Source organism: Salminus brasiliensis, chromosome 1 (assembly GCF_030463535.1).
Source record: "Salminus brasiliensis chromosome 1, fSalBra1.hap2, whole genome shotgun sequence".
Lineage (NCBI taxonomy): Eukaryota > Metazoa > Chordata > Actinopteri > Characiformes > Bryconidae > Salminus > Salminus brasiliensis.
Window position 1 is genome coordinate 91,274,588 of NC_132878.1, and position 13,979 is coordinate 91,288,566.

Below are 13,979 nucleotides of genomic sequence, written 5' to 3' on the forward strand. Positions count from 1 at the left end.
TTCTATTGCTCCAAGATCCAGCCCCAATACTTGGGTGCCTAATGTACAATCTTTTGATGGTGGACAGGCGTTAGCATGGGCACACTGACTGGTCTGCAGTACGGGGTGCTGCTCTGTGTGTCCCAAACTCTCATTAAACATTTCTTTTCTTGTGCTCCAGTAACCCTCCTCTTGGTACCGCCCAGATGGAATATCATTTAGTGCTCTCTCACTTCAATAACAGACAATAACAGACTCTGACAGCTGACTAGGAACACACCACAAGTCTTACTATCTTGGGGATGCTCTGACCCAGTGGCCTGGTCATAACAACAGATGTCACCCAAGTCACCCAGGTCATCACATGTGAGCAGCTGTCCTGCATCCAACATTGTGAAAATCTGTTCTGTTACTTGTTAACATACAAAAGTACTGGACAAAAGTATTGGGACACTTGACATCCCATTCTAAATCCATAGGCATTAATATGGACTTTACTGCACTGTGCGCTGAGCTCAGTACTCAGCGGCCCTACTCTGTAACTTCACATAGTCTAACACTTGGTGGCTGAGCTGCTCTCTGTGGTTCCTAAATTCTCCCACTTGTCAATAACACCACTCACAGCTGATGGTGGAAGATCTAGGAGAGAAGAAATTTCACTAGCTGACTTCTTTTTGTTGCAGCGGTGGCTCCTATTACAGAGCCACGCTGGAGTTCAGTGAGCTCTTTAGAACCTCTCACTCTTAATACACCTGTATTAATGGAACTGAATAACACACCTGAATTCAATTAATAAACAGTGTGTCCCAATACCTGTATAAAGCTCATATTGTGTACATACCAGACCTTGACCTTTTTAATAAAGGACTATCAATATAATTCACTTTATGTATGAATTCATGTTATACTTGTCAAGCAGTTCTTTGGAAAGTTTTACTTATGCTGTTTACCTGAACACCCAGCCATCCAGCCTTACTCACTAATCTACTGTATTCTGCATTTCCCATCATACCTTTATTTATATTAACGCTAATTTACCTTACCATTAATATCATCAGTAAAGCCACATCTGTGGCCCTGGCTTTGGTGTAATAGCATATTTAACTCAATAAGGGGGATCCCAGTGTAAATTCTATGCTCTTACATTCCTCCTGTTGGCTTCCACAGGGCATAGACCCCTTACCTGATCCCTAAACTAACACTACATCTATTTAAAAGGGTCTTATTAAACATACAAGTCTAACAACAGTTCAGGGATTTCCCGTTCTTCTGTAGCTGAGTAAATTATTCATGAATATTCTGACATATTCACTGAAATGTCACCCAAAAGAGCATTATTTACAGTAGCGCAGTCGAACAGTAGCTGGTTTGACATCTGCCTTGTTGCTCCTGAGATGAATGAAAGTGTAAAGAAACATAAAGCAACCAGCTTTATGTTTCTTTATGTAATTAAAGTTGCCTTCAATTTGTTAAGTGGTTGGTGGCTAGTATTTGTGGTTATGGTGGTGTACGGCTCACCAGGATAAAGATAATTCAATAAAATTTCATATACAGTTAATGTACCATCTTGTTGCTATATTATACATTACATAGATAAGATTAATATATATATATATATATATATATATATATATGTGTGTGTGTGTGTGTGTGTGTGTGTATATATATATATATATATATATATATATATATATATATATATATATATTGATATATGGTACTACTGTCAGACCAGGAAGCAAACAGCTGACTCTGCAAGGGCTCTAAAGGTGGTTTCTGGCACCAGATTCTTTAGATCCTGTCAGTTGCAAGGTGCATCCAGCGTGGATTTGGCTAAGATCTAGCACAGGTAAATAGTGCAGTGTATGCATGTATGCAGCCATCAAAGCCATGTAAGAAGAAAAACAGAACCAGGCCACCTTCTCCTATTGCTCCAAGATCCAGCCCCAACAATCGGGTGCCTAATGTACAATCTGTTGATGATGGACAGGTGATTAATAAATCTCTCTCTCTCTCTCTCTCTATATATATATATATATATATATAAACATACATATTAGTGGTGTCAATCGTTTTAAAAAGTTTATTGGCGTTATAATATTCTATAATATAATAATATTCTGTGATTACTTATTCTGATTAATTAAGTTAAAATGCAAGCTAGTCCATCCTTGACGTTTGGGGGTGGGAGAACAAATAAATGTCTAATAAATTGGCTAGAGTTTTTTTTCTTATAATATCTCAGTTTAAAGAACTTTAGCCTCGAACACTACGAAGCTCAGACACAGAAGCTTTCATAGAGAAAACGCTAATAATGAATAAAATAAAATGAAGCTAAGAGCTAAGAGAGGAGCAGCTGTATGTATATGTGTGAGTTAGAAAATGAGTTAGTTACGAGATTAATCCATATTTCAGCATAAATCAAGTGTAATCTACCCTCTCAGCTGAACAGTAAATTAAATAAAAGCACTAATAAGTCACTAGGCTCTGGAAAGAGAGAGAGACCTACTGGAGGATTTTGGGCCAAACAAACAAGTGTGTTAATATATATATATATATATATATATATATATATATAGATAGATATATAGATAGATAGATAGATAGATATAGGTGCAGTATTACTGTTATATATATGAGTCTGACAGTGTACTGGTAGCAGACTAAACATATTAATATTATTAATAGCAATATGGCCCAGTTAATATTACACTAACAGAGATATGGATAAATCCTTGTATGATATTATTAGTATTGTTATTGGCAATTTGGAAATACTGATTACATCAAGATTTTTGCTTTTACTATTACTTACAGTAATGTGCTCTTTTCAACACAATTTGTAATCTAGGACTATTACAAGACAAAAGAGGATATATAAACCTGTTTTAGCATTAAGTGATCATTGTTAGCTTTAAACCAGTGCTGGATCACTCAGAGTTCATGGGTAATATTCATTTATGACCATCTTTATCTTTATCCAGACGTTGGTTCACCGGTTGTCCTCCCTTGGAGTACTTTTGGTAGGTACTGACCACTGCATACCGGGAACACCCCACAAGACTTGCCTGAAGTTTGGAAATGTTCTGACCCAGTTGTCTAGCCATCACTATTTTGCTCTTATCAAAGTGTCTCAGATCCTTCCTGCTTCAGATCACCAAAAACTGTCTGTTCACTTTGCTGTCTAATATGTAGATCCCACTCCTTGACAGGTGCCACTGAAACCAGATAATCAATGTTATTCACTTCAGCTGTCAGTGGTTTTAATGTTATGGCAGATCGACATATAATTCTGCTTTAAAACCAGTTTAATTGGACTAAAACATTTTCCTTCTGTACAGTGATATGACCTATATATCTAAAAGTTTGTGGACACCAATAAACAGCTTCTTTAAGTTGCACTCATCAAAGATGTGCAAATGACCACAGACAGCTTGGCTAGTCTTTGTAGAGAAAGCAGGATGAACTCTTTTTAATAGCCTTGATTTCGGAAGAAACAGTGAATGAGCAGGTGTCCCAATACTTTTGTCCATACAGTGTGTTTCTCCAATATTCCCCAAGTAGGTTAACAATAATTTAACTGTGGCAGACTAGGGTTCGAGTCTCCAGCTGGACAAGCACACCACCCTACACTAATAAGAGTCCTTGAGCAACAATGCTAACACCACCTTCTCCTACCCGTGCAGCATGACACAAGTGTCGGTCGCTCTGGATCAGAGCTTCAGCAAAATGCTATTAATGTTATTTTGGCCCAATATCTGATATTTTGGTATTTTTGGCCCAAACCTAGATTTTTTTACCTTTAAACTAGTGTTGCACCACCAACAATACCGCATCGATATCACAGCTGATACCTACACACAGTATCGGTATCAGCAACAGAGAACACCGATACCATGAAGCTTACTGGCGGCCTACTTCTTTTTTATAGAACATATTGTTTTTTTGTGTTTGGAGACTTTATTATAAAACCAAACGTTTACACAACCAGTAAAAGCCAGTCATTATTAATTATTAATAATTACCATTATTACCAAGACAACTGAGAGGACAGCTGAGAGGATCATCTCCCCTCCGTCATGGACATTTACACTGCCCGCTGCATCCGCAAAGCAACCAGCATTGTGGATGACTCCACCCACCCTTCACACAGACTGTTCTCCCTCCTGCCATCAGGAAGAAGGTACCGCAGCATCCGGTCCAACACGACCAGACTCTGCAATAGCTTCTTCCCCCAAGCCATCAGACTTCTCAACTCAACTCAACTTCTGAACTGATGTCTTTTCTGTTCCATGCTCTCTCTCTCTCTCTCTCTCTCCAACCATTTACCCCAGATAAAATGGGAAGCATTTTTGCACAAAGCATTTTGCACTAATAACTTTACTACCTCACAGGACTCAATATTTATTACACACTGCATAATTTGCACACTACCCCTAATTATTTATTATTCTCTGTCTGTACTGTGTTGTGTTGTCTGTTCGCACTTGTATTGTGTTGCACTTGTGTTCTGTATGCACTGTCTATGTTGCTCCATGGTCCTGGAGGAACGTTGTTTCGTTTCACTGTGTACTCTGTATGTAGCTGAAATGACAATAAAACCCACTTGACTTGACTTGACTTGAATTATTACCATTAAACAGACTTTTAATGGAGCACTGGTGGTTTTTTTGGTTATGGCACTGAAAGCTGAGTTTCAGCAGCTTGTTTAAAGACTAACACACACTGAAGTTCAGGTGCTTTTTACACAGAGACGTGTAGCTGAGTGTGAAATTGCTGAATAAGCAAGTTTGGCCGAGCTTAGCCAGATAATGCTTCCCTACTTGCATTGTGGTCATTTCTATTATTTCTAGCTCTAAAACTTTTCAGATGCGCAGTTCCTCAACCTGTAAATGTTGCTCTTTCAAGCTTATTAAATCTTGCCGATACCGATAACGATACTGTTGCCGATACCGATACTGTGTGTAAGTATCAGCGCCAATATCGATGCGGTATTGTTGTTGGTGCAACACTAGTTTAACGGTAAATAAATTCTAGGTTTGGGCCAAAAATACCAAAATATCTGATATTGGGCCAAAATAACATTGATAGCATTTTGCTGAAGCTCTGATCCAGAGCGACTGACACTTTGGAATCAGAAATAAAAACGTACAACCTATAAAAAGTGGAACACTATAAATATCAGGATTTATAGTCAGATATCGAGTATTTCAGTCAGAGTTGGTATCGGTACTCTGTATCGGCTGATACTTGAAAATCTGGTATCAGTATAGGAAAGAAAAAAGATGGTATCGGTGCATCTCGACTTTAAACTACAGATCTGGAAAAAATTAAGACACCACTTAATTTATTTTATTAAATGTGCATCTCTACATGATGTTTTGGGCCAGAAATAACAAAATATCTGATATTGGGCCAAAATAACATTGATAGCATTTTCCTGAAGCTCTGATCCAGAGCGACCGACACTTTGGGATCAGAAATAAAAACGTACAACCTATAAAAAGTGGAACACTATAAATAGCAGGATTTATAGTCAGATATCGAGTATTTCAGTCAGAGTTGGTATCGGTACTCAAAATCTGGTATCAGTATCGGAAAGGAAAAAGGTGGTATCGGTGCATCTCGACTTTAAACTACAGATCTGGAAAAAATTAAGACACCATTTAATTTATTTTATTTAATGTGCATCTCTTTTTTTACGGCAGCCGTTTTATTTCAGATATTTCATCAAACAGAGCTGAGTTAGCTGAATCTGCAGACTATGACTGCCATAGAGTCCCAACAGCAATGCGAAAGACTAGAGAGCCAGCCAAGACGTGAGAGAAGCTTATTTCACCATAGGGATTTCTGAATGATCCCAAAGCTCAGATATTAGTGCTGAGTTGTTTAAAGTTCAATAATAACTTCTTTGCATTATAATGATTATAATTATTTATTAACAATATTTGAGCAGCTTTTGAGCAGTTGTCATTTCTGCAAATAAATAAATGCTCTAAATAGTAAATATTTTTGTTTGGAATTTAGGGAAAATATTTTCCATGATTTATGAAATACAGTGCAAATATGAATTTCTCTGAACACACTGCCCACCGCTCTGGGTGTGTGTGTGTACTCACTGCCCCTAACACATGTGTGTGTGTGTGAGTGTGTGTTCACTACCAGATGGGTTAAATGCGGAGGACACATTTCGCTGTACAGTGTACACTATACAGTGACAAATACGTGCGCCTTTACCTTTTTTATAAATAGTCAAACCAGAGAAACTGATTGTGTAGGGTGGTCTCTTCATTTTTCCGGAGCTGTATATGATAGGAAGATTCTTTGAATCATAGCTTCATCAGTAACAGAGAGCTTCTTCTGAAGCTTCGGAAAACAACAGGCTCAAACTGAGGTTCTCCTGCAGCTTTTAGAGACGCCGTGTTATCATACCTGCAATTTTATACCACAGTATTTCACAGTATTTCAGATTAGGTTTATTGGTCAGCTAATGACTGAGGCCACCACAATAAGCAGAAAACCAGCCCATTTAAACAGTGATAACCCTTTCTCACATTTCAGTGCTCAGACCTTCCTTTAAGCCCCTCAAACATTCCTTCAGCAGCCAGTTGAACAGGTTTGTGGACCTCACCTCAAGGAAACTGAAAAAGTCTGTTGCTTTAAGGAAACCCTTTTTAAGGTTCAGACATAATAAAGTCCAATATAGCCCAGGTCTTCTTTTTTACTCCATTATCTGGCAGATTTTTCCTCTAGGATGCTAGGCTAACCTGAGGTTCACCATCCTCTGCCTCCTTATTGGCTGGATAGGTGTACGGTCTTTCCATGGGTGTAGTATTACAATGAAAATGTGGGATTTTAAAGCTGAATCTTTCAAAAATAAGATTACAATGATGTTGGTAAGCACTGACAGGGCAGTTATCACCGACGTTAGGAAGGTCATGGTGGTTAGAAATGGTCAGATTTTCCAAGACAAGAGCAGACAACCCACATTAGGAGGGTATAAGGAAATATGTCAGACATGGAAATCCATGCATCTTGTCAAATAACTGAGTAGTTTCAGAGCACAGACACGATAAGACGCCTTTAAATGGTATGAACCAAGGCCATCACTGGCACAGGTTAAATAACTGCTCACTAATCAGTTCTGAGGTTGAACCCACAGCCATTATTATCATTATTAAAACGCACACAGGAGATCACCCCCATTTCATAAGCCATGTATGCGCATGTGAAGCTCTTACCTCCATTCGCAGCGCAGCTTGGATGCGGGGAGCTGCGGCGCACTGTGCGTAATTCCCTGCGCTCTCCGGAGAGCACGACACGGCTCCCAGCGAAGCAGCTCGAAGAAAATCGCGCAAAACTCAGCGACACACGCAGACGAGGCGTTTTCCTGCCCGTCTGCTCACAACAGACAGCAGCAGGTTTCAGCCCTGTGGTGCCATAAGAGCTCTCCAAAAACGCGTCACGGCTCAGGGCGCGCAACTCTCTCTCTCTCTCTCTCTCTCTCTCTCTCACACACACACACACACACACACACACTCTCTCTCTCTGGTTCCAGATGCGTCGTTCTCCAGTCCGTGTATCATCAGAGCTGAACTGAATAGCAGAACTTGAGGGACATCTTGGAGCAGCTGTTCGTCCTGATAGGCGTGAAGGACCTGATCTGCGCTTCTCTGAGGGTAAACCAGCCTGCCTCTGCGTGTCGTTTAGGGGGGTGCAGATACATATGCGCACTCCCTCTGCCAGTGTACAGTTGAAGCTGCTTTTTTTTTAAGGTGTGTCCTTTTAAGGACGCCCCTGCATTTTGTGCCTGTCAGGGTAAACAACACATGCTTTATTTTCCCCCCAGGGGATTTGTTTGGAGCTTTCATTATTCCAACATTAGCTCTCCTTTGCTGTCTGATTAAAGGACGAGGCTGCTGAGGTGACTCCCTCATGCGTCATGACTTTAGAGCTGCTGGAAAGATCAATTATTTATTCAGATGTTGAAAATAAGGCTGTATTAGTTGAGTAGATTCCTTCCTTTATGTTTGAATGATATTTTATGATTATATTTATATTATATTGGATTGAATTATATTTTGAGGCCAGGCTGTTGTTGGTACGTCTACAATATATGACTTAATGACTGCCATGCACACTTGTCTGCTATTCAAAGGCCTTGAATACAATGCTAAGCTGTATGTGTAGCTATATCTGTACAGCAATGGTGACAATCCAATCAACAAAGGCCTTTACTCAACATTTTAGAGGGTCGGCATAATTATCCACTGGAGTCTGAGGTGTCTTGACATTTCTACAAATTTCACCTGCTTAAAAACCTTCCCAAAGTGCAATACATGCTTATATAGTTTGTAAACATCTGTACTGTTTAATATGTTCGTTTGTTTGTGCCATATATACACTACATTTCCATCCACTTGTCCACAGATATCAGCCAACTGCCGTTTAGGTTTAGCTCCAACCCCTTTATGTTGATAGAGGGAGCGTGTCTGCTTGGGCTTGGGCTTATTGAACGAGGCACGAGGCTTTTAATGGTCAGTCTACACAGTGCATGCATGGGAGCGAGACTGCAATGTCAGCTGTTTTTGTGACAATGACAAACACCAACACATTTTTAGGGTCAGATTTTGTAACTCCAATTTATGTTGAGTCTGGACTGCTTTATGAATGAGGAACGATGCAGGACAGCCAATCAAAACAGAGCTAATTTACATGTATCAGTCAGATACAGAGAAACAAAGACAGCCTCTAGTCTATGGGATTAAGAGTGGTAGGAAAATGGTCATCTAAAATACACAAACAGTAGGATGTGTTTAATTGTACAAGATATGAATTTCTGGTCACACACACACACACACACACACACACACACACATATATATATATATATATATATATATATATATATATATATGAACAAAGTATTGGGACACACCTCTTTTAGGGGTGAATTTTATTCAGTTCTACAGCTACAGGTGTATACAATCAAGCTCCTAGCCGTGCAGTCAGCCTTTCTTACACACATTAGTGAAAGATTGGGAGGTTCTGAAGAGCTCACTGAACTCCAGCGTGGTTCTGTATGTAATAGGAGACACCACTGCACCAACAACTACAAGTCAGCTGGTGAAATTTCCTCCCTCCTAGATGTTCCTCCATCAGCTGTGAGTGGTGTTATTATTGAACAGTGGAAGAGTTTAGGAGGAACAGCTCACAGAGAGCAGCTCAGCCACCGAGTGTCTGTCAGACCACGTAAGGTTACAGAGCGGGGTCAGGGCCGCGTGCTGAGCTCAGAGCAGAGTGCAGAAAAGCCTCCAACTGACTCAGTAACTGCAGAGCTCCAGACCTGCTGCTGCTGTTAGAGCTGCAAAGGGGGACCAGCTCCATATTAATGCCTATGGGTTTAGAATTGGATGTTATAAAAGCTCCTGTAGGTGTAATGTGTAGGTGTCCCAATACTTTTTACTCCATATCTAAAACACAAAAAAAGTACCAACTAACTAGCTTCTCTTCTTTTAAGACACTGTGTTTGGGCCTAGGCTGCATGTTGCTGACTTTGCTTGCTTGTATATTTTGCAGCCATGCCGAGTCCACTGGAGAAAGTTGTGGCGCAGAAGAAGGAGGCTATCGAGGCCGTGATGGAGGTGTTTGAGAAAGGAGCAGAGGTGCTGGCCAGCACAGTGGGGGAGCTTTTCCCGCTGTGTGAAGCAGCTGCTCCGGTCCTGAAACTAGCCCTGGACAACGTTCAGAGCAAAGAGGTGTTCTATGTGAAAGAACAGTTCCTAGCTGTGAGGAACAGGCTTGACGTGCTTTCCAGTCAGCTGGAGGACATCGACTGCGAGATTAAGAAGGGACGCCTGGACTCCCAGTACTTTTCTGTGGAGGAGAATCTACGCAACCAGTTCCGCAAGTACTTGGACATCCTGGAGGCCAAGCCCCAGTTCCGTGAGGTCAAAACCAGGTTGTTTTTGGAGCATTTTAGTAAGACGGGAGGCGAGAGGAACCTCTATATTCTTTATGATGCTTTGATGGGGAACAACACATTCGGAGAGTCTGTCCTGGAGGTGGTGGAGAAATACGAAGCTAGGAACAGGAGAGTCTTGGAGGATTTCTGCGTGAGGATGAAGGAACTCTTCTGCCTGGGCTTGATTGCCTTTCTTGGCCACTGTGCTCTTACCCAAGGGGAAGACCTGGAGCAGGAGAAGATTCAAGAATGGAGCGAGAAGATCCAAGAGGTGGAGACCAAGATGAAGACTGCCATTGAAGAATGTGTGACGCTGTTTGCTGAACAGGCGAAGCTTGACGTCCAGAGGCTGGTCCAGGAGAGGGAAGGCAAGAGCCTCCAGGACACGGCCCAAGAGCTGCTCAGTTTTCTGGTCAAGAAGTACGATTGGGTCAGCTGGTCAGTCCGCGTCGTCAACCACTCAGGAAGCAGTTACCGCAACTGGAGAGCTGGCGACAACTTCCAGTATGTGATAGGACAGAGCTGGTTCGATGTTTTGCAGGTGAACGACACTAATGTGGTGGTGTCCTACTGCAGCAACCCCCAGCCTCTTCCCAAGGAGAGCATCCAGCAGCTGATGGACGGTCCCACTAAGAAGGGAGATGCCAAAACTGTGGCGGAAACTCTGGAGAAGCAGCTGCCTGGCTTCGTGGTCCATGCCATAAGCCGCCATAAGGAGAGCTACGCAGCATGGAACTTTCCAGAAGAGTGTCATCATTGGGAAAGACATCGAAATGTGACCTTGTGTGTGCATTCAGATGAGTGACAAAGCTATATATAAATATTTAAATGATTAAATATAGAAATGAATTATGAGGTATAATGATACGAGCATTGAAAATTCTATTAAATGATGGTACCTGTGCTCATTTGTTAATAGAGGCCTAATACTGCACAGATTTGTCAGGGTTTGAGGTCAGGATTCAATTTAGCTTCAATATCTTGCATGTTAAGAATGGTACAAATGATTCTACAGAGCTCAAGTAATGCTTTCTACATCAAGTCATAGGGCCCTATTTTAGCAATCTTAGGCAAGCTGTTAACGGTGCACAGCGCAGCTTGATTTAGGGCGTGTCAGTGTGTCTTTGCTATCATAACAATGGGAAAAGTACACCTTGCTCGGCTCGAAATGCGTAACAAGCATGTACTAGGTCTCTTAATGAATCATGGGTGTCCTGCCATTCCAGTCTGACTTTAGCGTATTGCTATTTCAGTGGCGCACTGCGTACGATCTGGGAGGGCTTGCTGAAGCGGTGGAGCGCCTCGCCTCTAGATTAATGTCGTTTTACTCTGCTGCCAACGGCACGAGCTATGAGTACACGCACCGGGCACTCGTCTGTGACAGTTCAATGCCAAAATAGCAACGAACGTCTGACTGTTGACGTCTACCTAGGTTGTTTTCAGTCACCTGCATTTTTTCCGTTGCCACAATAGCAACACGCCAAAAATCGACCTAATCACACCTCATTCCGAGACCACCAAGCCCATCGCCGTAGATATATTCACAGGCACTGTTGCTATTTATAGGACGCAGGCGGAAGGTGTGAAAATAGACTGTTGGTGGGGTGTAAGATAGCAATAAGCATCGCTACGCACCTTGAGCAGGGTGTAAGAGAGGGCCCAGTGTCACGCCAAAATGCTTCTGGGAAGCCCAGTGCAGACTGGTTTATTGATAAGGTCTCCAGTACTGCTGCCTCAAAAGAAACCCCACAAATTACGACCCCCAGTATTTAGAAATGATATATTTTTTTAAAGCATTTTGGCCCCTCCCCTTCCCTGCCCACCTTACTTTGATAGGCTGCACCCAAATGACTAATTATCAGGGAATTCCACCAAATATGATGCATGAAAGACCCCAAAATACACAAAGGGACATGTTGGCATGTCATGGCAATATTATTCAAATTCTTGGTACAAATTCAGTTAATTAAGACATATTGAAATCATTATACCCTAAATATGAATATGTATAAAACTTGTTAAGCAGTATATGAGTGTATTTACGTCCTTATGTATGGTGTTCTAACAGTTACTTATAATCTGTATATAAGCATATAGTGTATTAACCATACTAACACTGTCTAATCTCATGGTCTATTCTCAGGCTTTGTTAACATAGTCTTAAACACTGCATGCATTTATTCGTTAGTCTGGATTGCACTTTATAAATGTGCTCAGTTGGGAAGTCTCTGTCAGTTATATTAGTAATCATATTGTCTGATGTCTGATGATTATTCTGATGATTTGCAAAGCCTTTAACCGATTCAGTAATACAAGGAAGCTTTAAAAATGTATGTATGCTGAAGTTTGGAGGAAGGAGCATGCCTGAAGCCCCTCTTTCTCCCAATCTAACATCCTATAAATTTCAGCTTAGAACAGTGTTTCGCAACCCACCACCACCACCACCCCGTCACATCACTTTAACTCCAAGCCATATCTCTCAGTCATAGCTCCACTTATCAGATGGGGGTCTGGCTTTCTACCACAAAGCAGAAGCCACTCAAGCTCCAGCTCAAAGTTCTCTGAGGTCTCCTTCCTTTCTAAGAGTCTCCTCTCATATCATCATTTAATAAGCTGACCGCATGGACCAAACTCACAAAAATAGACAATAGAATATAAACAGTCTGTCTATTAGGGGCTGTTTCTCACTGTAGAACGTGTATCATCATGCAAACTGCCATGTACTGATTACTCATTTATCAAGAAGGTAAACTGTAACTGATGTATTTATTAAATGTATATTCATTGAGCCTTCGTGTCCTGCATTCGTGTTGTATACTGCTTTAAAAATGAGCAAAAAATCCATTGCTTTGAATCTGTCTCCTGCACAGGACACTCTCTTATAGAGTAAACACACTGAATACTGGTTTTGTTGAAAGGTAGTGTACACAAGAACTCTCCAGCAAGAAACCCTGGCTTCAGGCAGCTCAGAGGCCATTCCAAAATCACCAAAGTGGTGCCCTATTTTGTCTGTGCAATTCTGCTGTCTCAGGCTGGCCTACATAGACCTGAAAGAGGGCATGAAAGATGGCTTGTCAACCGTGAAAAGGACGGCCAAAGTGAAAAGAGTCAGCAGCTCAGGATTCTCACCCAGATGCCTTGTTCTCAAAGCTCCCCTCACACTGTAAACCCTGCTGACTGCAAGACTAAAAAAGACTATATGGAGAACTCTGTGACCTTTAATGCATTATTACTGACACTATGTGGACAAAAGTATTGGGACACCTGCACATTAATTGTTTCTATTAAAATTAATGCTATTAAAAAGAGTTTCTCCTGCTTTTGTTGGAGTAACTGTCTCTATTGCCCAGGGAAGAAGACTGTCTACTAGATTTTGGAGGAGCATCGCTGTGAGGATTTGATTGCATTCAGCAACAAGAGCGTTAGTGAGGTCGGGATGTCGGATGATCACCACCCCACCTCCTACATCCCAAACTCCCCACCTCATCCCGAAAGTATTGGATGGAGCACCATCTATCATTCCAGAGAACACAGTTCTCTCAGTGCTGGGGGGCTTTATACCCCTCTAGCCCACACCTGGCATTAAGCAGCATGGTGCCAATAGGTTCATGTACTTCTCTACATGGACTAGACAAGCTGTTTGTGTGCATTTGCACATCTGTGTCATCAGTGAGTGCAAGTTATAGTCACTAAATGCATTCATTAGAAGGGGTGTCCATAAACATTTGGACATATAGTGTATTACAATTGCTATATCTCTGTTGTAAAGGCTAATACTGTGCTAATGAGGAACAAACTATGCACTGACCAGACCAGCTGTAATTCATTGTGTCATTGCTGCAGATTACAGCTACAGCTACCAATCAGAGTTATATATGGCACGCATAATACAATTTCCATTTCCTGTTATTGTTTCACAATACCATGATTAACAAACCCTTGTTGACGTGGATTGCTGTTAAATCTATGCAGCGGACACATACACCACTCAAAGCCGCGTTTAATTTAATTACAGCGTTTACACATAAGTCAGCAT

General features: G+C 41.3%; 1 protein-coding gene and 1 long non-coding RNA gene across 4 annotated transcripts in view; one reads left to right on the top strand and one right to left on the bottom strand.

Annotated features, from left to right (window-relative positions):
* LOC140567667 (uncharacterized) overlaps window positions 1-7,664 on the bottom strand; it is a 39,339-nt gene extending 31,675 nt beyond the window's left edge. For all 3 annotated transcript variants that reach the window (XR_011980625.1, XR_011980624.1, XR_011980626.1), the window contains exon 1: window positions 7,221-7,664. This is a non-coding gene — a long non-coding RNA (uncharacterized lncRNA). The remainder of the gene's footprint in view (window positions 1-7,220) is intronic.
* LOC140567585 (protein rapunzel-like) lies at window positions 7,242-12,731 on the top strand. The gene is made up of 2 exons (XM_072692391.1): window positions 7,242-7,658; window positions 9,559-12,731. Exon 2 carries the CDS (start codon window positions 9,561-9,563, stop codon window positions 10,746-10,748), a length of 1,188 nt encoding a protein of 395 aa, XP_072548492.1. The 5' UTR covers window positions 7,242-7,658; window positions 9,559-9,560; the 3' UTR covers window positions 10,749-12,731.
* Window positions 12,732-13,979: the final 1,248 nt, after the last annotated feature.